The 25,083-nt window shown below is 39.7% G+C and overlaps 2 protein-coding genes across 9 annotated transcripts in view; one reads left to right on the top strand and one right to left on the bottom strand.

The window, feature by feature from the left end:
• Positions 1-5,833, bottom strand: part of LOC114043730 (putative RNA-binding protein Luc7-like 1) — a 48,682-nt gene extending 42,849 nt beyond the window's left edge. For 3 of the 8 annotated variants that reach the window (XM_027862886.1, XM_027862887.1, XM_027862888.1), the window contains exons 1-3: positions 5,604-5,765; positions 4,143-4,213; positions 3,048-3,142 (exon numbers count right to left, since the gene is read on the bottom strand). Coding sequence is in view for 4 of the 8 variants with exons in the window: in XM_027862880.1 (XP_027718681.1) it covers positions 3,048-3,142; positions 5,604-5,664 (156 nt within the window). In the remaining 4 variants the exon portion in view is untranslated. The other 5 variants (XM_027862881.1, XM_027862883.1, XM_027862880.1 and 2 more) reach the window with 4 other exon arrangements.
• Positions 5,834-23,225: 17,392 nt separating this feature from the next.
• The window catches only part of LOC114043865 (protein FAM234A-like), a 54,111-nt gene continuing 52,253 nt past the window's right edge, over positions 23,226-25,083 (top strand). Inside the window, exon 1 of the mRNA XM_027863090.1 lies at positions 23,226-23,300. The gene's annotated coding sequence lies outside the window, so the exon portion shown is untranslated. The remainder of the gene's footprint in view (positions 23,301-25,083) is intronic.

The raw sequence follows: 25,083 nt of genomic DNA, 5'->3' as shown, positions 1-25,083 counted from the left end.
ATACATGAACCCCAAGAAGGGAACTCTCCATTTCTGTTCCACCCCATCATCTCTGTGCATTAGGAAATTCTTCCCAGGGTTTTAGTCCCCAGTTAACAGACACAGCACCAAAAGAAAGATTATTAAAAAGGTCAGGGGAAACTAGAAGCCTACAGTAGCCACCCAAGCACTGAAGAATGCTGGAGCTATAAGAGACTTCAGAGCAGTTAAGTTCTCCTTTTTTATATCATAGACACTACTGGCAGCCTGGTAAAGCCTACGAACCACTTCTCAGAATAATGTTTCTAAATGCACAAATTATTTAGAATTACAAAATATTAAAATAGTTATCAAAATATTAATTAAAAAAAAACAAGCTTAGGGACCCTAGTTTTAACCTAGATCTTAGAGGAAACCAAACCCAGAATGGGAAAATGACCTGCTCAGGATCATAGCACTAATAAACAGGAGGGCTAGGACTCAAAACATTACACACCTTCTCCTAATCAATACTATCCATTATCTTACTATGAACTTTTTCTTATATTTTTCTAAGTGGGCTATACTTATCTCACCACTAGAACTATCTAAAGATAATTAGAAGATGTTCAATTGCTATATTGTACTTAATACTGCATGACAACTGGGTACTTAAACATTAATCTCACAATAGATATATATTCTATGACTGAAAAATGTCACACTCAGTGATCAAAAACAATACGAGCTTTCAACAGCTATTCAAAAAGATGGCTGAAATGGCTCCCTTTCAGCTTCTTCCAGCACAACTCCAGGATATAATCCCGGATCATTCCCCACTACTCTTTCCATCAGAACATTTACGAATGGTGAAAATGATGATTACTATTGAGCAACAAAGGTCTGGTACATAAATAGCCAAATACCCTATCAAACTGTAGCTATAGGTATAGTAGTCAAGTTACCAGCTTTTATAATACCAAAGATGAAACTGACAGTGCTCTTCTCCTGGCTCTTTCCTCAAGATAATAATAGACAAAGTAATGATTCATCACAGAGAAAACTATCTCTTAGAACATGCACATCATCCTTCAATACTTTTAAGGTAGTTTTGTTGTCCTCCACCAACACAGAAGGCAACTCTTCTATAACCTAGTAAAGTGGTCTTCAGGAATTACTGTGGCTTAAAAATGTTATCACCCTATAGCCAACTTGGTGATACTTTTCTGAATCTAGCTAGTATTTCCTAGTTTGATAGAAGAGAATAGTAGCCCATTGAGATGGTCCTCTCAGATGAAAGACATACAATCCATCCATTAATATTCAATACCCATTTCTAATGATGCTATATTAACTACTATGTAGAAAATAAAACTTTTCTAATTATCTTAAAATAGTTCTAGTGGTGAGGTAAGTATAGTACACATGGAAAAATACAACAGAAAGTTTATAATAAGATAAAAGTATTACATGGGCCAAAAGCTTTTCTAGCTATGTAGGATATAGCAGTTTCCACTTCACTGGCATAGCCTTTAAAAATCTAGGTTCATGCTCAATGCCAAAATGAGCACTTCAGTAAATATATGCTATACAGCCCTCAAAATTGTTGGTGGAAGGAACAGTACATCTAGGAAACCACAAAATTTCTGGAATCCACTAGTACTTGCAGAGCTATGTGCAAGGCCTTGTGTAGGCATATAAGAAGAAAAAGCCCCTGCTATCAAGGAATTTACATTCTACATTTCTGTGTTCATCATTACAGGCAAAGTTGTGCCCTTCAAGCCTTTTTAATTCTGACCTTTGGAAATGTGTATTAAAAAAATGGCACAAGTCTGCTGTTCTTCTTTTCATTTAAAATCTGTATTTATTTCAATATCTCAAAGACACTTCACAGGGGTATGTGGGTAAATGTTTACAACCAGCTTTCAAAAAATAATGTAAGCAGAACACATTAATTTACATCATTAGTATTTTCACCATCACTGTTAAGTCTAGACAATCAGCAAAACAATCAATCAAGCCCTGGTTTGTAGCAGTTGCCAATTTTCAATATATAAATGCTCATATGGAAAATTTAACAATTAGCTCTGATACTCTCTCCACCAACATGGCCTGCAATTTAACCCCCTAAAAAAAAAACACCTTAGTTTTCATGAGTTTCTGTGGTTGAAAAAATTCAAAACCTGGTAAGTTAACCTAGTGACAAGAATCTCTTCCATTAGCCAAGCAGGCTGGTCCTCAGTCTACAGACTTAGTCAACTCCAAGACTCATACTCAGTCTTTCTGGTAAGACCTACCAGAGATTGCCTCCCACTGACAATCTTCAAAAAACTTGGGTTAACATCACAGAAGACATCAGGGTCAGACTTTAGTGGAGAAATTTAAAAGCAAAATAAAATGAGGGGCAACTAGGTAGTGCAATGCATAGCAGATCGGCCCTGGAGTCAGGAGAACCAGAGTTCAAATCCCATCTCAGACACTTACTAGCTGTGTGCCCCTGGCCAAGTCACTTAATGCTGATTGCCTCCAAAAATAAATGAAAGAAAAATAAAATGTAAAATGGGAGAAAAATTCACATTTACTGACTTTCATATACTGCTTTTCTAAAATAGTGACATAATATAAATTTGCAAAAAGGAAACCAGACACTAATTGATTAAAACGTTCTCTCAAAAAAAAAAAAAGAAGAAAGCTTAAGGAGTAACACCTATTAACTATTAAAACAAAAAAATTATTGGCAACATTGAAGAGTGTGATTGGTAAAAGTCACAGAGGGTCTAGAATCAGATCAATCTGCTTGCCGAAAATAGGAGCAGTTAATATACAAATCTACATATGGATATTTAAGGAAATAACAGTATTTTCTTAGTACTCAGTGTGACAAGCTTTCTGAAGTCTAATAATTTTATAGTAGTGAGACATACAATAATTCTATTATATCCAAAGACATCTCTTTCTTAAGATTATATAATTTGAAGGGCACCAGGAAATTTCTACTAGGCTATGTAAAATAAAGCACCAGCTGAATGGCTTCCCTAAAACAGCAACAGTTTTTTCTTTACTTTATTGTACTGTGAAAAAGCACGTACCGTTCCAGCCAGAATGTCATGAGGACAGCAGTCCAGGAGATGGCTCTTGCAGACACGATCATCTGTAAACTTCACCCTCTGTCTGGTTTCGTCTCCTGAAATTCATGTTTGGTTTTAAATAAGACAGTATTATCATATTAACCATGCATGGATATCTGCTGCAACAATTCACCTGGATTTGCCGACTATCAATTTTGTGTACTCCCCATCAAATTCACTGAAAAACAGGGTCTAGAAACATAAATGGAAGCTGGACTACTAACGTATTTATAGGTTTAAGTACATCATGAAAGAGTATGAGATCTTACCAAATGATATCTGACCTGCCCATTATACAAAATAGACAAATGGCCACAATTAAATGGCTTAACAATTATCAAAAGTTTACCTGGACCCTACTCAAGAAGAGCAGATAGGGATGGAGATACCAAAACCCATGTTTCTCAGTGGGCCATGAATCAAAGAATATGACACTTACACCTCCTAATTTCCACCAGCAACAGGTATCATTCATCTATTTTCTTGATGTGGCACTGAATAGGCAGTGTTTTTTTGTCTAGAGTCCAGGAAAAGTATACAAACGTCATTGTAGAACCCTATGATCTGGGCATCTCCCTGGTTCCCTTTTTCCCACCCTTAAAAATATTTTGGCATTTGGGAGTCACTTTTAACAAGACAATATGAGAAAGGCAGAAAGAAACTAGGTTAGTCAATACACACTGCGAGCTCCAACACATACTGTACCCATCTGCATTCTTCAAGACCTCAGCTGCAGAATTTTATGCCCGCTGTTGAAAAGTTTTAAAGGAAAAGTTTTCTTGCCCACACCTGCAGTAAGGAAGTCAGGGGAATGATACATAAAAGTAAAGGCAAAGTGGCAATGGAATGTGACAATTTTAAAGCTAATCTGTGTATATGACACAGATCTGTGTAATACTAAAGTAGGACTATATTTTAGGATTTGCAAGCATCCAGGATTAATGTAGTGTCTTTTTATTGAAAATGTTTTCTTTCTAAACTACACTTTTAAAGTTACTTGTGAAAAAAGCAAACACTTTTTTGTTATAACAGCTTTAAAAATTGGTTGTGACTCACGGCTCGATGAACATGAGGCTTTTCTGCAACTCCCTTGCAGATTGATGTAGGCAGGCAAAGATACACTGAACCTTTATAAATAAAATAGAGGGGCCACAATTGTTCAGTTTGTATGAAATAAAAATATGGGAAGCAATTCAAAAGCAACTCAATATACAAAGAAAGCTAAAAAGCACTTATTCATCTATGAAATAAAGTGCAAAGAATCTGCACAGCCCTGAAAATGTGCCAGTGTGAATTTACAACTTCATTATTTCGGCAGAAAAGAAAACACAAACCACAACTGGAATATAGTTTTGTTTTGGTTTTTGTTTTGCAGCCTTTTTTCCTGAAACATTTAGAATTTTGCTTTCCTATCTATAGTACAAACCTACCTATGTCTGTAAGGAGTTGACTAAACACTGGGTTTCTCATGTGAAGGCTTAAGGTGGTGATAACGTCACTTTGCACAAAACCCCCATATTAGAAAAGCCGACCTTACAATTTCTCTTGCAATGAAATAGAATAAAAATAGCATTGAGATATATTATCTGTTATATTAGGCTCCCTCTCTTATAGAACTTCTTCTCAGAGAAAGCCCAGGAAAAACACTGCCACATGGCTTGGAAAACATACTGTCTGTGAAGATCAAGAAACTCAGGCCCTTTGCTAAATTCCCTATTTTTTCGTAAGGTGGCTGTTTCTAGGCCAACAAACAAGGGTATACGTGTGCAGGAGAGGAGGAAGTAAAAGTCGGCCCTGGGGCAAAGAAAAGACGGTCAAAAGCGGACAGTATCTGCTGGTTAGCGTTGAGGGGGGTTTGTAAACCACCAACTAGAAATACAAATCAGTTACTCTGAGCCCGCAACTATTGACACCCTTTAAATTTCGCTCAGGTGGGGGGGCCAGAAGAAGCCACGAAGGAGGATTCAAATTTGAGGAGGGCAAAAAGAACCGCCAGAGCCTCCAGAGGAAGGATGTGGGTGGAGGTAGCCAGCGCCCCGCGGCCTCCCAGTCTGAGTGGAAAGAAAGGGAGTGAGCCACAAAAAGGCCCAAACTGGGCCCCCACAGGCCGAGCAGCGAGTGCGTATGCATGCGTGCTGGGGGATGGGGAGAATCCGGTAAGGAAGATGCCCAAGCACCCAAGGCATCGGCCTCCAGGAGGCAGGATCCGGGCGGAGACAAAGGGGCCCAGGGCCTGGGCCTCCGAGATAGGCCAGCCGACGCCTGGATGCCAGAGGCGGCAGCACAAAAGGCCCGGGCGCCTCGCCTGGGCGGGCGGGGGAGACAAGAAAGGGAGTCCGGGTCACCTGGGGCGCACGCGCAGGGCCGAGCAGGCCGCCCCCTCCCCCCGCCCAGCTTCGGGCCGCCCGGGCCGCCCAGGCCTCGCCACCTCCCTCCACACCCCCACCCCCACCTCCGCTCCCCGCCATCACCGCCCGCCATTCCCAGCCGCGGGCTCCTCGGCCTTTCCCTACTCACCGTCCCGGGCCGTGCCCATGAGCTGATCCAGCAGGGCCCGCATCTGCGCCTGGGCCGACATGGTTGGCTGCGGCCGGTAGGGAGAGGGAGAAAAGGCCGCTGGGGACCTGGCCGGAGGTTCCTTTCACGGCGCCAGCGGCGGTGGCGGCCTTCCGCGGCTGCGAGTTCTAGACGAGTCGTGTCGGCCTCGAGAGCTCTACTTCTCTCCTGCTTGCTCCTTCTCTGCCGCTGAGGATGTTGGGAGGAAGTGCGTATGCACTAGGATACAAAGGCTTCTGGGTGTTGTAGTCCGGTTGAGGTGGGGTTAATAGATTGGGTGGGACTTCTTACGCTCTAGTTTCACTGGGCGTGGTAATGGGAAATTGCTCTAATATCGCAACTCAGACTACGACGTCTTCTGGGTGCCCGTTTTCACGTTTTCATACTACACGCTGTACTTAAATGGTTTTAAAAAAATCAATTCAAAAAAACAAATCAAAAAAAGAATCAATTCAATTTTACACGTATTGATTGAGGGCCTACTATGTGCCCAGCAGTTCTGCCGTGTATTGTGGTTATAAAGACAAAACTGGAACAGTACCAGCCCTCAAGAGGCTTACATTTTCCCAGAAGGGAACTAACCCGTACACAGACAGATAAGTAAATACCAAAAAGTACAAAGTTTGAGGAGGGGTAATTAACTGGAGGTAATCAAGAAAGAAAAGTGCTCTTAGGAAGTCTCTCTTGAGCTCAGCCTTGCTGGTGGCTGGAAGCAGAGGTGAGCAGTGAGTACTGCAGGCCTGAAAGACCGGTGCAACACCATGGAGGTATTAGAAGGGATGTCCTATAAGAGACACTTTTAGCAAGTAGGGCAGTTTGGCTGCAGTGGAGAGTGCATGAAGGAGACTCATGTTATAATAAAAAATAGCATTTATAATATAGCACTTTAAGATCTGCAAAATGCTGAGGCCAACAGAAGTTTGCCAAGGGTAACAAGGGGGGCAGAGGGGACTGAGGATAGCATTTATATAGCACCTACTATGTGCCAGAGACTGTGCTAAGTGCCTTTTACAACTGTTATCTCATTTGAGCCTCCTAACAACACTGTGAAGTAGGTGATATTTTTAAAGGCAATTGGGGTTAAGTGACTTACCCAGGGTCACACAGCTAGTACGTGTCTGAGGCGGCATTTGAACTCAGGTCCTACTGACTGCAGGGCTGTTGCTCTGTGCACTGCACCACCTAGCTACTCCTATCAGTTCTATTCTTCAGAGGCTTATTGGACCTAGTAGAGAATGAGGAAATAGGAAGGGAAAAAATCCTGGATTGCCCTAATATTCACAATTAGTTATTTAAAAATCATTTCTCTCAATGTCAAAAAGAGTGTCAACTCTGGTAACAAATGACCAGAGAGTCATAGAAGTTTTGCAACCACTGTTAACTCCAAAAATACTAAAGAGCTCTCACAGGCTAAAAGCAAAAAGCTTTATCTATTTTAATTTTTTTGCCATTCAGAACACTGGTATGTACTATATAAGTGGGCAGTGCCAAATGCTTTCCTTTTGTAGGATTGCTCCCTCAAAGTAGGGCTATAAATCCAGAAGAGCCAGTTTCTCAAGAAGGTGGAGACCAACAGAAGTGAGCTCATGATATCATAGAGCTAGAAGTGACCTTCCCCCCTTCTAAGATATGAGACTGGGGTTAAGGGCCTGGACCAAAGTCAGAAAGATGGCAAATGGCAGAGACAAGATTTGAATTCAAGTTGTCATAACTCCCACGTATAGCACACTGACTGCTCTGCTCTACTGTCTCCCAATGGTCTTGATTATTTATGGACTTTAAGAGTGCTTTGCAATTTTTGTTGGGGTTAATGAAACTTGTCTTATATTCAGTGTTTTGGTAGATTAGGTACTTCTGTGGAAGCTGAAGAGCTTCAACAGACAAGCCAAATCCTGATGTTCCCATGGGAAGTACTGGATGGGAGCAAAAATCATAAAGAGAAGTCCTCTTCACTTTGAACCTGGTCTGTGTGAGCTCATAACTGTGTCCATCCTCCATTGAGGAGAGGGATGACATGGTCAGACCCTGGCTTTAGGACGATCAGTTTGACTGCTGTGTATAAACCAGAGGCAGAGAAACCAACTAGATGGCTATTGCAATTGTCTCAATATGAGATGATGAAGGCCAGCAGCAAAGTAGTAGCAGTGATTGTTGGCTGTTGTCCTTTGCTCTCAGAGGACTAAAATAACATCACTATGTTGGAGGCTTGAAAGGCTCTACCATAGATTGGGCACAAATAGTTCATATGAACATTTGGAGCAGAAATGTCTCTAAATTTCCATATCTTACATTTCTCTTCAACTATTGCAATTCTGCTTTGCTCATAGAGCACAGTGCCTTCTTTGATGTGGTGTGCTATGCTGGGTGGTTCTTTGACACTGTCTCTCCTATCATGAGATCGATTCCAAAGTTCGTCAGAGAGACCTTGAGAGTATCCTTGTATCCTTTCTTCTGACCACCAAGTGAGTGCCTGCCTTATGTGAGTTCTCCATAAAATAGTCTTTTAAGCAAACGTACCTTTGGCATGCAAACAACATGGCCAGCCCATTGGAATAGTGTTCTCTACGACAGAGTTTGGATGCTTCACTGGCTTCCACCTGAAACCTGTCCCAACTCATTTTAATTCTAGTTCCTTCCTTCTATTATTTATTTCCTTTTTATCCTATATATAGCATGTCTGTACATATTTGTTTGCTTGATGTCTCCTCCATTGGATTGTGAGCTCCTTGAGGGTGGGAAGAGGTATTTTTTGCCTCTTTTTGTATCCCCAGAACTTAGTACATAGTAGGCACTTAATATGTTTGTTGACTGATTGACATATATAGGCAAAACATCAAACTTGGCAACAGATTGGATATGAGGAGGGAAGAAAGTGTGAAGAGTCAAGGATGGCATCTAGGTTTTGAGCCTGAGTGACTGGGAGGATGGTGGTACCCTTGACAGCAATAGAGAAGTTAGGAAGGGGGAGGTTTTTTTAAAGGACAACACAAAGTTATTTTGTGTTGAGTTTAAGATGTTTATGGGGTTATCCCATTTGAGATGCCCAGTAGGCAGTTGGACATGGTAAAACAGAAGGTTCAGAGAGAAGTTAGATAGATCTAAATAGATCTGAGAATCATCTGCACAGAAATGATAAGTTAACCCATAGGTGCTGATGAAATCACCAAGTACAATACTAAAGAGGAAGAAGAGGGCCCAGGACAGAACCTGGAGGACATCCATGGTTATTAGGATCATTCTGTAGGAGGATTAAGCAAGAGAGACTGAGAAGGAGCAGTGAGATAGGTAGGAGAACCAGGAGAGAGCAGTGTCAGGAAAACCAAGAGAGAAGAGTATCAACGCTGCAGAGATAATGATAATAGTTAGCATTTATTTATATAATGCTTTAAGGTTTGCTAAGCACTTTATATAGCTACCAGCTAGGTGGCACAGGGGCAGCTAGGTGGTGCCATAGTGCACAGAGTGCTGGGCCTAGAGTCAGGAAGATTTGAATTCAAATCCAGCTTCACTTTCTAGCTGTGTGACCGTTGGTCAAGTCATTTAACCTGTGTCTGCCTCAGTTTCCTGAATTGTAAAATGAAAGATAATAGTACCTACCTCAAGGGGCTATTGTGAGGATCAAATGAGATAACAGTTATAAAGCAATTAGCACAGTGCCTGGCAGATAGTGGCACTTAATATACTTGTTTTCTTCCTTCCTTCCTTCCTTGGTCCTCATACCAACCCTGGGAAAGTAGCTGTTATTATCCCCATTTTACAGATGATGAAACTGAGGCACATAAAGATTAAACAATTTGCCTTGAGTTATACATTTAGCAAGTGTCTGAGGGAGGATTCAATCTCATTTCCTCCTACTTCCAAATCCTGTGCCACCTGAAATGTCCGTAAGAGAGCTCTAAAAAGATAAAGACTGAAGAAAGACACCAGGTTTGGCAATTAAGAGACCATTGATAACTTTGGTGGGAGAAGTTTAGAGTGAATGATGAGGTAAGAAGTCAGATTGCAGAGAGTTAAGAAGGAAGTGATGTTAATTCATTTGCCCCAATCAGTTAATCAGTTGATCAATAAACAGGGTCAATTAATCAGTTGATGCAGAAATGTTTTTTAAACTCTTACTAGGTTCTAGGCTTTGTGCCAGGTGCTGGTGATACAAAGAAAAAGCAAAATGTCCTTCAAGGAGCTTATATTTTAAGAAAGAGATGACAAGTATGCAGATAGACCTCAGGTACATAAAAACAAGAGAATCTTCCAGAGGATAGCCTCCTGTAAAACGTGGTATTTGAGCAGAGTCTTGAAGGAAACCAATGGCTCCTTATTACCTTGGGAGGGGACCATCACCAGTTGGTTTATATTTGACCACAGATTTATATCTTGCCACTGGACCCAGATGACACTGGAGAAGAAAGTGAGACTGGTGACTTTGCAGAGCCCTCCCTCACTTAAATCCAATTCACTTGCAAGTCATGGCATTACCTTTCTGATGCCCTGGTCTTCTTCGAGAACAAAGGACAAACAACAATTACCTCCAGGATCAAATATAAAATCTTCTGTTTGACTTTTAAAGCCCTTCCTAACCTGGCCCCCATTCTGCCTTAACAGCCTTCTTACACTTTACCCCTCCATGTACTCTGGGATCCAGTGACACTGTCCTCTGTCATGTTCCTCCCACAAGATATGCTCTACTCTGTGTGCCTTTTCATTATATGTCCCCTATGCCTAAAATGATCCCCCCCTCATCTCTCTCACCAAGTTTCCCTGGCTTTCTTCAAGTCTCAGTTAAAATCAAACTCTCTTCTAAACATCTTTCATTGTCATCCTCAATCTTAGTGCCTTCCCTCCAAGATTATCTCCAATTTATCCTGTCTCTACCTTGTTTGTACACAGCTATTTGTGTGTTGTCTCCCCTATGAGTTCTTTAAAAGCTGGGACTGTTTTTACCTTTCTTTGTATTCCCAATGTTTACTTAGCTCAGTACATGGCACATAATAACATGCTTAATTTACTTTATCAAGTTAAGTATAGTAAGGAATCTCTTTTTTGTGTACCAGCTCCTTTCCCTCAGCCTACAACATTCTCAGGTCTCCTTTACCCTTAAAAAGTCTCTCCCTGGACCCTCTCACCTTCCCTCAGAATCTATCTTCCAATCGCCTCCTCTCCTTCACTACCAAATTCCTAGAAAAGGCAGGCTCCACTCTCAGCCTTCTCTTCCTCAGCACCCATTCGCTCCTCAACCCCATAATGATCTGACTTCTGTCCATCCCGCTCTCCTAGAACAACTCCCTCCCAGGATAGCAATAATCTCCTTATTCCCAAATCCAGCGGCCTTCTTGACTTTTTTGTGGCATTTGACATAGTGGAGCATATCCTTCTATATAGTCTTCCCTCAGTTAACTTCCCTGACACTTGTCATTCCTGGCTCTCCTACCTGCCTCTTCCTCCTCTGTCCTTCTTGCTACCTCTTCATCTTTATTTTACCCTTTAAATATAGAACTCTAAATGATTTATCCTAGGCCCCATGCTAATCTGTCTCTATGCTCACTCCTTTGATAATCTCATCTACTCTTATGGCTTCACTTATCTCATATCCATAATGATAAATTTATAGCCATAGTCCAACCCTTCCTCAGGGTTCCAATGCTAAAGTTTTAACAGCCTATTGAATATCTATACTAGAATGTCTGCTAACACTTCAAACTTAACATGTCTAAAACTGAACTTATCTTTATCCTAAACTCTCCTAACCCCTCTGTCCTAATAGCAGCACAACAATTTTCCCAGGTACCAGTTTCATAACCCTGGAATCCTTTGTCTTTTCCTTATTTTTCATCCCAAATACATAATCAAATTGAAAATTCCAGCTCTACTATGTACATGAACCGATGCAAAGTGAAGTCAAAAGAAGCAGGAGAACATTGTACACAATCACAGTAATGTTGTATTATGATCAACTGTGAATGACTTGGATTCTCAGCAAGACAGTGATCTTAGATAGTTTTGAAAGATTCATAATGAAAAATGCCATCCACCTCCAGAGAAAGAACTGAAGGAGTCTGAATGCTGATTGAAGCATACGTTTGAAAATTTTCTTTTTTTCTTCTTTAGTCTGTTTTCTTTCACAACATGACTAATATGGAAATATGTTTTGCATTACCACACATATACCTATATCAAATATATCATATATAACAGTGATGTTAGATGAATCATTTCCTTTATCTGGACTTCAGTTTCATTATCTATAAAATGAGGATAATAATGTTGTCTGCCTCACAAAATTCACTAGAGAGAATACTGTATAAATCAGAACATGCTAAATAAATGTTATTGCTATTTTTATTGGCAAAGTCCTGTCATTTTTATCTTCAATTCTATGCAACAAATACTCAGGCCTTCTTCTCATTTAAACTATTTAATAGCCTCATAACTGGTCTCCCGGTCCAAACCATCCTTTCCAAATAGTTCATGTTGTTCTCCATTACACATTCCAAATTCTACCCAAACTGTTGTATTTGTTATTTCCTTCACTCTTTCTTTATTCCCTCTCCAATACATCTTCCACACGGCATGCCAAAATAGTCTTCCAAAAGCACAAGTCTGTCCATGTCACTTCCCTGCTCAAGAATCTTCAGTGGTGGGGCAGCTAGGTGGCTCAGTGGATAGAGCATCGGCCCTCAATTCAGGAGGATCTGAGTTCAAATCTAGCCTCAGATGCTTGACACTTACTAGCTGCATGACCCTGGGCAAGTCACTTAACCCCATTGCCTAGCCAAAAAAAAAAAAAAAGGAATCTTCAGAGGCCCCTAATTATCCCTATTAGGATAAAACATAAACTCATCAGCTTACTATGTAAAGTGCTGGTTCCAAACTACCTTTAAAGAATTATTTTAAACTCCTCCCTATTCACATACATCTAAGTTTTGGCCAACATAGCCTACTTGCTTCTCTCTTCCAGTACTGTGCTTTTGCACATTCTCAGCCACCATTTTCTTAACCAGCTAAACCAAATCAGTTTTTCTCTTAGTGATTTGGAGTGTCTTTTCATATGCTTTGGACAGTTTCCATTTCTTATTTTGAAAACTCCAAATCACTAATGCTAAGAGAAATGTGAGGTTTCATCTCAGACTTTCAAAGAGGCAGAGATGATAAAAGATGGAAATAGCTACTGCTGAAGGGACAATCGGAAGCGAGGGATACTAATGCACTGTTAATGAAGCCACACTCACCATTGGTTCATCCATTCTGGAAATCAATTTGCAATTATGTGAGAAAAGTTGCTAAACTCTTCTAAGAGTTTTCCCTTGTCACTGCTTGTCAAATATCCCAGAAAGGTTCTAGATAGATAGATGTGTAGAGACATTTATCTATAAGCAGATAGATATTTAGATAGATAAGATCAAAATCCTCATGGTCACTGTCACTTTCTTTGTAGGAGCAAACAACTAGAAAAAAATGGATGTCTACTGATTGGGGAAAAGCTGCACAAGCAAAATATGGATTGTGAATGTAATGGAATATTATTGTACCATAAGAAATAATAAATATGAGTAATTCAGAGAAGTTTTAGAAGACTTGCATGAACTGATAAAACAGCAGAACCAGGAGAACTCTGTGTGTGTGTGTGTGTATGTGTGTATGTGTGTGTGTATAATTACAATTTTTTGTTGTTGTTCAGTTGTTTCTGACTCTTTGTGACCCCATTTGGGGTTTTCTTGGCAAAGATACTGGAGTGGATTGTTGTTTCCTTCTCTAGCTCATTTACTGATTAGGAAACTGAGGTAAACAGGGCTAAGTGACTTGCCCAGGGTCATACAACTAATGTGTGAAGCCAAATTTGAACACTCAGACCTTTCTGACTCCAGGCCCAGGGCTCTATCCATCGTGCCATCTAGCTGCCCCACAATTACAATGAAGACAATGGCAAAAGACATCTGCACCTTGCCAACCCTTCATAATATTGCTATGAATTGCATGACCAGTACAGATCTGAGGGAAACGGGACATATTTGTTCAGTAGTCCCACAGTGTATATTTATATTTTGAGGGAGACTAATTAATCTACTGGGCTATTTGAGTGCTTTAAGTTTTTTTGCATTTGTTCCTGAAGGCCTGTTAGTGCTTCATATTACATTTGTTTTATGTGGTATGCAAAATAAAAAGCTTTCATTTATGATACCCAATTGTACATTGAATACCTTTGTTGGAGAGGACCCTATTATCTACATTTGGGGAGATCTAGGCACAAACCATGTTTAATTAAGTTTTGTTTTAGAGACTTTCCTGGAGTTTTACTCAGGGGTAGTGCATGGTATAATGAGCCAAAGAAACTGACTGTTATTAGGGCCCGTTATACTACAATTGCCACAATTCATTTCAGAGTGTGGTTTGTGGTTTTTATGACTTTTCTTTTGTGTTTACTTCTTTAGAATTTTGTTACTGGAAGGGCTATCCTTCCTCTAGGGAAAGTAAATGAAATGATACTGCTTGTTGTAAAATACTTACATGCATATACACATTTATATGTAGCTATATTCATAATTGAGGCCTTTTCCCCTATGTTAGGATCTTCGTGTACTGGAAATTTATTTCTTCCTCCCCTGAAGAATCTAAGTTAGCATTCTTTTTTTTTTTTTTTGCAAGGCAATCAGCGTTAAGTGACTTGCTCAGGGTCACACAGCTAAATGTCAAGTGTCTGAGGTCACATTTGAACTCAGGTCGTCCTGACTCCAGGGCTAGTGCTCTATGCACTGTGCCACCTAGCTGTCCCTCTGAGACAAGGGAAAAAACTTCTTACACCTTACCCCTCCATATACTCTGGGATCCAGCGACACTGGCCTCTTTCATGTTCCCCCCACAAGATATGCTCTATTCTGTGTGCCTTTTCATTATATGTCCCCTACAAATAACTATGTACAAACAAGGTAGAGACAGGATAAATTGGAGATAATCTTGGAGGGAAAGTTTTTTTTTTTAATGAAGGTATTAAGTAACTGCATAAGTGGGCCTTGAATTCTTACTGGAGAATACTGAACAATCCTTTTTCCCTTTCCTGTACTCTCTGGGAAAGCACATATATGTATTATCCTATATGCCTATGTAGTTTTTAAAAAAAATACATCTTATTGCTATCTTTTATTTTAATATCACCAACATTTCCCAATGTATCTCTGTATCCCACCCAAACCCCTTCCCAAGAGCCATATTTTATAATAAAGAATTTTTAAAAGAGGAAGAAAAAAAGTTCTTGGTTTGGTTTATTTCACTTTGTATCCGTTTACAGGTCTTCTCATACTTCCCCATAGCTATGATATATATGAGTTCTTATATTATTTCTTGTTATTATATTACACTTATATACCATAATTTATTTAGCTATTCCCTAATTGAGGAGCATCTGCTTTGTTTCCAGTTCTTTGCTACTATAAAAAGTGCTGCTATAAGTATTTTGGTGCATATGCAGCTTTTGTTTTTGTTATTGACCTTCTTGAGATACTGTATATGCCTGGGAGTGGAATTTCCAGGTCAAAAGGTGTGGACATTTTAGTAACTTTCTTCACATAGGACTGAATTGCTTCCAGAATAGCTAGACTACTGTACAACTCCACCAATAATGTATTAGTTTGCTCATCTTTCCATAACTCTTCCAACATTGAATATTCCCATCTTTTGTTATCTTTGTCAGTTTACTATACACAAGGTAAAACCTGAAAGTTGTTTTGACTTGCATTTCTCTTATCATTAGTAATTTGAAGCATTATTTCACTTGGTTGTTAATAGTTTACAATTTTTTCTTTTGAAAACTGTTCATGACCTTTGACCACTTATCTATTAAAGAATGGCATTTGCTACCCTAGTATTCTATCACTGGAGAAACACTAGAATCTTTCCCAATAAAAAAAAGGAGTAAAACAAAAATGTTCCTTTTCCCCAATGCTATTTGACAAAGTTCTAGAAATGCAAGGAGTCAATATCAATGAAATGAGTGAAAGAAAGGAAAGGAATAGAAATAAGCAAAGAGGAAACAAAATACATGATGTTTTACTTAGAAAATCCTAGGAAATCAGCAAAGAAACTTATTGAAACGATAGCTGTAGCCCAATGACAGCTTACATAGTGAACCCCCCAAATCAGCAGCATTTCTATATAACAATAACAAAGTCTAAGAGGGAATGATATAAAGGTAAGTCCCATTCAAATAACTGTAAAATGCATCACATATGTGTAAGTCATTTACCAAAGTATATTCAATACCTGTATAGATGCAATTACAAAATATTCCTCAAAGAGATGAAGAACTTAAGTAATTGGAGGACTATTCAGTGTGCATAAGTAGGCCACGACAATATGATAAAATAAATACTACTGAAGTTAATTCACAAATATAGTGCTACACCAATCAAATGACCATGTGGATAATTTATACAACTAGACAAAACAATAAAATTTGTTTGGAAGAAGGAAAGATCTAAACTATAAAGGGAAATGATGAAAAAAGTAGGAATGAAATTTGACAAAGATTTTTTCCCTATTTGCTTTCCTTATTCGACTGCTTCTTCCTATCTTTGGTGCATTAATTTTGTTTGTGCAGAAGCCTTTTCTGTTTCATATTTTCAAAGTTACACATTTTATCTTTTGTAATTACCTCTATTCACTGTTGGTTAAGAATACATCTCTTATCCATAGCTGTGAGGGAAATATGATCTTTTTTTTGAAAAGCATTTATTTCATGCTTACTATATGTTAAGTATTGTGCTAAATGCTTGCTACATATTCTCATTTGATCTGCTTCTTTTCTAATTTTTTATAGTATAACCCTAATATTAAAGTTACATATCCATTTAAAATGTATTGTGGGATATGGTGTAAGGCTGTTTTCCAGTTTTCCCAGTAGTTTTTATCAAATAGGGAGTTTTTTTTTTAAAGGAAGATTTATTTAACAACTTTTACTTAGTGTCATACACCTAAAAGGAAATCACAATACAATGAAAGATTTAAATCAAGGCCTCAGAATTTAATACACACACCAAGACCAAAACCTAACGTATCTATGTTGCATCTCAAAATTGTCCCCGTTAACTTAAAAAAAAAAAAGCTTAAATGTAGGTGCCTTACAGGATGTTAAATGAAATAAACTAGAACATGCCAAATGTTTCAACCTGCATCTCAAAAAGTGTTCATTTGGGGCAGCTAGGTGATGCAGTGGATAGAGCAGCGGCCCTGAAGTCAGGAAGACCTGAGTTTAAATCTGGCCTCAGACAGATAACACTGACTAGCTGTGTCACTGGGCAAGTCACTTAACCCCAATTGTCTTGCCAAAAAAAAAAAAAGTGTTCTATGTAATGTGGTATAAGAGCAACATTTAACATAATTGAAACTGCTTTAACCTAAGTATGCTTACTGCTTAAGTACACTCCTACCACATAACTACCTTGAGAAAAGCTGAAATTATTTAACAGTTATAGACTTTACTCAACTTGGTTTTACATTCTAGATGAATGTTTTTCTGTGTTCAAAAATACTGAACCTAAAGTTTTTAAAACAATCCTGATTTAACTTACAGTAAGCATAAATCACAAGCTTGTATTGCAAAACTGTTAAACTTTGTTGTTTTTTGTTTTTTTCACTTAAAAATAAAAGTTGACCAAGAGTCAATAGTCAGTGATCAGGATTACATTCCCCATCCACCACTCACACTAGACATGCCCAATATCCTTCCCATTCTGTTTACTCCCATAGATGCATGGGGGAGTTTTTTCTTAACTAAGTTATATTGGGTTTTTTTTTTTAATCAAACACTGGTTTATTGAGTTCACTGTTTCTGATTCTCCCTTCTCTGGGCTTTTCTATTGGTTTTAACTAATACAAGATGGTTTTGATGACTGCTGCTTTATAGTATAGTTTGTGATCTAGAACCCCCTTTGTCTCTACTACTTTTCATTATTTCTCTTGATATTCTAGATCCTGTATTTTTCCAAATGAATTGTTAATTATTTTGTCAAGTTCTGAAAGTATTTCTTTGATAATTTGATTGGTATAGCATTAAAAATGTAAATTAACTTTGGTAGTATTATCATTTTTATTATATTGGCATGACTCTGTGATAAGCACTGAATATTCTTCCAAATATTTGTTATCCTTTATTTAAATAACATTTTGTAATTGAATTTATTCAAGTTGTGTTGTTTTGTTAGATTGATCCCCAGATATTTTGTGCATTTTGTAGTTTTTTGGAATGATATTTCCCTTCTATTACTGCCTCTTGAATTTTGTTATTATGTAGAAATGGAATTGATTTTTGTGGGTTTTCTTTGTAAACTGCAATTTTGCTGAAACTGTCAGTTTCTCAATTAGTATCTTTGCTGATTCTCTAGGATTTTCTAAGTAAACTATCATGTCATCAGAAAATAGGGTTAGTTTTTTATCTCCTTTTTACCTATCTTTATACCTTAAATTTCTTTCTTATTACTATTGCTAGCATTTCTAAAATCATGTCAATAACAGTGGGGAGAGTAGGCAGCCTTTTTTTACTTCTGTATTTATGGAGAAAGCTTTTAGTGTACCTCAGTATGTATAATCCGTGCTTTTGGCTTTAGGTAGGTACTTTTTATGATATTAGAAAAAGCCCCTCTATGCCTGTACTTTGGAGGGGTTTTGTTTATTTGCTTTTAGCATAAATGAATGTTCTAACCAAAATGACTAAAAGTTTATCAGTTTTATTGGTCTTTTCAGAAAATCAGCTTTTCATTTTATTTATCATTTCTGTAAGGTTCTTTTTTCTCTGATAAGAGTTTGATGTCCAAGCTATATAAAAATGAATATACATATATACATAAACATGCATACATATGGATATGTACACATGTATGTGTGTTTATATACACAAAAGAACAAAAGCCATTCCCAAATAGATAAGAGGCCAAAGGATATGAACAGGCAGTACTCACAAAAGCCATATGAGAGTATACAGCTAGATCCTGATTAATGTGAATAATGAATACCCTGAAATAGCTTCTATTAGCACTATTTTAAGTTAGTTATGGTAATTAATTCAAGCCTAATGGAAATATGCAGTGCAAATTCAAATAATACAATTACTTCAGGGTAGTATTATTCACATTTGGATCTAGTAGTGTTCTGTCTAAATCACTAATAATAAAATAAATACAAATCAAAACAACCCAGAAGTTTCACCTCACACCTTGCAAATTGGCAAAGAGGTCAGAAAATGGGAATAGTAAATGCTGGAAGGGTTGTGGGAAGATATGTGCACTGATGCATTGTTTGTGGAACTAGGAATATGTCCTACCATTTTGGAAAACAATTTGGAATTATGCAATTAAAGTGACTAAAATGATATAATACCCCAAGAAGGCCCAAGAAAGTCCCAATATACAGAATATTTAAAGCAGCACTTTTTGTGAGAGCAAAGGAGTGGAAACAAAATAGATGCCAGTGACTGGAAAATGGCTAAACAAACTGGAGTTTTGAATGTAATGGAATACAGTATTACCATGCTGTAAGAAATAATGAATATGATAAATACAGAGAAGATAGAAAGATCTAAATGAACTGATGAGGATGGAAGGAAGCCGAACCAAGGAAACAACATACACAGTGACAACAACAATGTAAATGGAAAGCATATCCACAAAAAATATCCACATGAAAAATTATACAGAATAAGATGAGAAGATACCTCCACTTCACTGCTTTGCAGAGGTGGGAGGTCCAGTAGTATGGTACACTGTACTTATTTTCAGGCTTTTTTGAGGTACTGATGGTTATACTGATTTCCTTGTCTTTTTATTTTTTATTTTTGTCTTTTAAAATATTTGTTAAATGGGATGACTCTAAAAGTGAGAGGAGAACTACAGGGGGAAATTATGGTGATGTCAAAACAAATAACATCTATACAACTTATTTTAAAAAGAAAAAAATTGAAATGAAGTTTCAGTAGCACTTTTAGCCCTCAAACTATTTTATAATGGAGTAATCTTTGAACTGTTTAGTACTAGTTTAAAAATGAAAAAGTAGATAAATAAAACCCTAGACAAGGAAGAATTAAAAATATATTTGATAACACTAATGCAATGTTGGTGGAGTTATGAACTGATCCAACCATTTTGGAGAGCAATTTGGAACTATGCCCAAAGGGCTATAAAAATGTGCATACCCTTTGACCCAGCAATAGCACTTCTAGGGCTGTATCCCAGAGAGATCATAAAAATGGGAAAAGGACCCACATGTACAAAAATATTTATAGCAGCTCTTTTTGTGGTGGCAAAGAATTAGAAATTGAGGGGATGCCCATCAGTTGGAGAATGGCTGAACAAGTCGTGGTATATGAATGCAATGGAATATTATTGTGCTATAAGAAATGATGAGCAGGCCGACTTCAGAAAAACTTGTAAAGACTTGTATGGAATGATGTTGAGTGAAGTGAACAGAACCAGGAGAATGTTGTACACAACAGCCTCCTTGTGCAATGACTAACTTTGATAGACTTAGCCCTTCTCAGCAATGCAAGGGTCTAAGACATCTCCAAAAGTCTCATGATGGAAAATGCTATCCACATCCAGAGAAAGAACTATGGAGTTTGAATGTGATCGAAGCATACTATTTGCTCTTTTTTTTCCCTTCTGTTTTGTTTCCTCTTTTTTTGTGGTTCCTCCTATTGGTTCTAATTCTTCCTTACAACATGACTAATGTGAAGATATGTTTAACAGGAATGTACATGTAGAGCCCATATCAGATTGCACACTGTCTTGGGGAGGGAGGCAAAGAAAAATTAAAACTCATAAATGTATGGAAGTGATTGTTGAAAACTAAAAATAAATTAATTAATAAAAAAGCCTAATTGGCCACAATCTTATATATATATATATATATATATATATATATACACACACACACATATATATACACACACACACATATCTATCTATCTATCTATCTATCTTTACATTTGATAAACCCCAACACAAATGTCCTAGGAAAAAAAAACACTTTATTTGACAAAAAATTGCTGGGAAAACTGGAGATTAACTTAATGTAGTTTTTATTGATTCTCATTTCTTTTGTTTTTGCCTCTAAAATCAATCTCCTGTTTGGGAAACAAATATAACTTCACAGATAAATGTCCATCTGGTCCCAACCTCCACCACAGAACCTGGGATTATAGAAATAATCTTCCACATCTCCCTTGTAACTAACCTGAAACAGACTGGGAAACATTCCCATATATCTAATTGCCTCTACCAATTACTGTGGTCATAGCTCCCAAGCACAGACCTAGAAGCAGACGTAATAGATAATACCTTGGTCCCCCTACCAATCACCACCCTAGGCCCCTCAACCTCTAAGAGAGTGCATCCTAAAAACCTCAAAGATGGAACTTTTGTTGTACAAAAAGGGAAAACTGGGAAGCAATTTTAAAGGAAGATGCTGCTTTCCTGCCCCCACCTCTGGATTTCGAGAAACACAGAATCCCAAAAGAACATTCTCCAACAGATGACCTATGGACACATAAAGTCTTACATATGAGTTTCCTCCCTTTCCTCTACCCAAATGCAAACACTGAGTTACTTATAATCTCTCATTTGGAGAAGTCTGCTGTTAACTAAACTGTAAGAGCCCACATAAAACAATATTGCAGTGAGTAGCCTTAATTTACTGACTCAATATCAGGATTGAACCTGGTCTTTGAGGGGCCTTTGAGCCACACATCACAGATTGAATGCTGCGCACAATCCTATTGCCTTCGGGCAGAAATGGTTTTGCAGCAGAGAGACTGACCCAAATACGCCTTTTGTGCAGTGGGGAGCTGCAGTACAAGTATAGCTGCATGGGTATTCTGGGAAATCTTTCCTTGCTTTAGGTATTTCTGTATGCTGATGAAGTAGAAAGGCAGTCGAACTGCCAAATGATTTATGTCTATACTTACCCTTCCCCCAAACCCAAAGGCATCTTGCATACTGTGGCTGTTCTTGATATCTTCTGCATCAGAGTGGTTCAATTCTGAGTAAAAAAGGATAAGCCTAAAATATAGTAATTCCTATAGAACCCAGTGAGCCTTCTGTGAATGCACTTCATTTGCCAGTCCATCCAAGGGTGTGTGTTTGAGAGCTACAAATGTTACAGAAAAGCAGTTAAAACATAATTCTTAGGTAAATTATCCTGCTCTTTGTGTGCAGGATAGATTAGAATGGGGAGAAAAACTGGAAAATGTTAGTTTTAAAAGACTATTTCACTAATTAGAGTAGCTAGGTGGTGCAACAGATAAAGCACCAGGCCTGAAGTCAGGAAGACTCATCTTCCTGAGTTTCAAATGTGATCCTGGGCTAGTCACTTAACCCTGTTTGTCTCAGTTTCCTCATTTGCAAAATGAGCTGGAGAAGGAAATGACAAACCACTCCAATATCTATGCCAAGAAAACCCCAAATGGGGTCACAAGAAGTCAGACACGACTGAAAAACGACTGAATTTCACTAATCCAGGCCTGAGAAAAATAGTCTAGGACAGGGGTGGGATAACATGGAACTGTTTTGGGAAACAGCCTCAACAATATCCTTAAAAATCCTACTTGTTTTAGCCTTGGATACCCTCAAAATCAAGGGAGGGAGAAGATTATTTCCTTGATTTTCCATTTGCCAAGCACCAGGACAGAATTACAGTCAGAAACAAGGGCTGGAAGGGAGTTCAGCCATCATCTAGTCCAAACCATTATTTGACAGAACAGAACGCTCCACAGCATAGTGAATAAAGGGCTGGACGTGGCTGGAAGACCTATTTAAGGAGAAGAGTTTGGAAATGAACCCAGGTCATCTGGCCCCCAGTTCCAGTGCTCTTTTCAACCCCCTCTTTTCACAAAGAGGAAACTGAGGCCCAGAAAAGGGAAAGGAGAGCCCAAGGTCACAGGTGCCAAAGAGAAGGCAGCTCCCCTGACCCCACTGTCAGCGCTCTTTCCACTACATCATTCTCCCTTTCTTGAGCCAAGACCTTGGGTATCTCGCAATACGGTGGGAAAACGTGTCCTGACTCTTTGTTCACGGTATTTTTGAGCTGGAAAGCAACCTGGGAATCATTTCATGCAATCCCCTTCTTGGCCAGTGGAGGAAACTGGGATCCAGAGCAGGGAGGAGACTTGCCCATAGTGACAAAAGTGGTAAGCGTTGGAGACCAGGTGCTCTGACTCCAAACTCAGCGTCCTTTCCACCGCCCCGGCTTTGGATGTTTGCTGTTGTCGCAGGCCTGGTTTCCAGGAGCCACGGCCTCCTCCCGTTGCCCTTCCCGTGACCTCAGCCCGAGTTCCACCTGTCGAGGGGGGCAGTAGCTAGAAAGAGGAGAAAACGCCCTGGCTTTGGCCCTGGACCCACCCCTGGGAGGGATAGAGGCGAGGCCACGCCCACAGCAGCGCCTCGAGAACAAGGCCTGGGGAGGTGGAGGGCGTCGCGCGCTAGCCACAAAGGTGCCGCGTAGTAACAGTTGCTAAGCAGTGTCCCAAGACCTGGCGGGCGCGCGTGGCCCACCGCGTATTCCCTCTTTTTTCTGAAGGGCGGGGCTCCGGGGGCGGAAGTGACGCGAAGCCGGGAGGGGCAGGGGGAGCGACCTGCACCGGCTTGGTTCTCGGCGCACTGACTGGCAGGCTAGGGCTGGCTACAGGTGAGTGAGCCAGCGACACTTCTCTCGCCCTTACTCTGCTGCCGCGGCCTTAGCCCCCCCGCCTCGCCCCCTGCCCCATTCCCCATCCAGGTGTCCTCCCTTCTCCTTGCCCTCCCGAGGTTCCCGAGTGTCTCCTCGCTCTCCCCTCCCTCTCTGCTCTCCCAGCGTCCCGGTGTCTCACGTTCCCCTCGCCCCGCCCCCCGAGTCCCTAAGGTTACATCCTTCCAGGTGCCCCCCCAACGGGGGAGCAAGCCCGGCGCCCCGGTCCGGTTCGGGTGTGGACGCGCCGTCGGCTCCCACCTGGAGGCTCTTCAACACCGGCTCTTTAACTTTCCAGCTCCCTGCGCCTGTCCCTCCTTCAAAAATCTGCCAGATTCGGAGGGGATGGAGGGATGGGGTGACAAAAAGAAGAAATGGGGGTGGGGGGTTCCTTCCCCATTCCCAGGGATCTCCCGGAGAGGAACTCAGCGCATCACCTTCCCCCTGCACCCTCCTAGTGGCGGACCCCAACCCTTTTGCTCCCTGAATTCTGCATGGGACTGCCCTCCATTTCCTGGGGTGGTCGTTATCTCCTCGTTTAAAAAAAATATTATTTCCGTCCCTTTTGCGTCCTAGGTCCTTTTTAAGAGTTGTATATATCTTTGGTCACTCGTGTTCTTTCCATAAGTAGGAGGTAACTTCCGTAGGAAATGTTTATTCCCCTGCCCCCTCCCACTTTCTGTAATTTTACCCTAGCTAGGTTCATGTCTACTGTTGCAACTATTTGGCTAACCCAAAGCCAGATCAACTGGGCAGTATATCATTCAGAGGTGGGGAGCCAGCGACCTCGAGCCATGAGTGGCCCTCTAGGTCCTTGGGTGCGGCCTTTTGCCAGAGTCCAAGTAAAGTTTAGATTAAATCAAAGGGCCACACCCAAGGAGGACCTTGGAGGCCACTTGGACCTCGAAGCCGCGGGTTCCCCACCCCTGAATGTGGTTTTAAGATTGATTTGAACTCTTTGAGCTGCTAAAGGGGTTTGCATGTTTACCCAGATAATTGGATCATGTGCCCTTTCTGAGCGTTTGGTCTGGGTGGAACTGGTTTTAAATGTTCTACTAGTTTTATAGGAAATATCTATGTTAAAGGTTTAAAAAAAAACCTGACAACTCTTTGCAGTGAATTAAATCTTTATCCACTCCTCCTCTTCAAAGACCAGTCTTAATCACTGAACACTGAGGGTGTTGCCTCAGTCAAATGAGAACTGTTATTAAAGACTAGCTTAAAAAGGCTTAGGTATGAAGCAAAGAACTCTCTGGGTTTTCATAATACTGTTCTTTCTTGGTTTTCCTTTAATAGATCCTCATTCATTATACCCCCTAACTGTAGGTATATCCCAAGACGATGTCCTGAATTTTCTTTCTCTGGACTGTCTTACTTGGTGACCTCATTAGCTCCCATGGATTTAATTATTATCTCTATGCAAATGATTCCTAGATTTGTATATTAAATTATAGTCTCCTAAGTTCCAGTCACAAATGAACCTGTTGGATATTTCAAATGCGATGCCCCATAGGCATCTCACAATTGGTATTGGTATTGGTATTGGTAGCAAAAAGTATTTGCTTATTTTGGAATGCTTGTAGAGAGAAATCTTTTCACTCTAGTAGAACATGTACATTCTTTTCTCTCCCCCCCCCCCCTTTTTTCCTAATAGTCGACAGGGATGAAGAAGATTGATTTTGATTTAAAATAAAAATAAGTGAAGATGGAATTGTAGGAAGAATAATGTGTCTTAAAATTTGGA

The sequence above is a fragment of the Vombatus ursinus genome, unplaced genomic scaffold (genome assembly GCF_900497805.2).
Source record: "Vombatus ursinus unplaced genomic scaffold, bare-nosed wombat genome assembly UNPS02014770.1, whole genome shotgun sequence".
Lineage (NCBI taxonomy): Eukaryota > Metazoa > Chordata > Mammalia > Diprotodontia > Vombatidae > Vombatus > Vombatus ursinus.
This window is presented reverse-complemented; position numbering and strand designations above follow the sequence as displayed.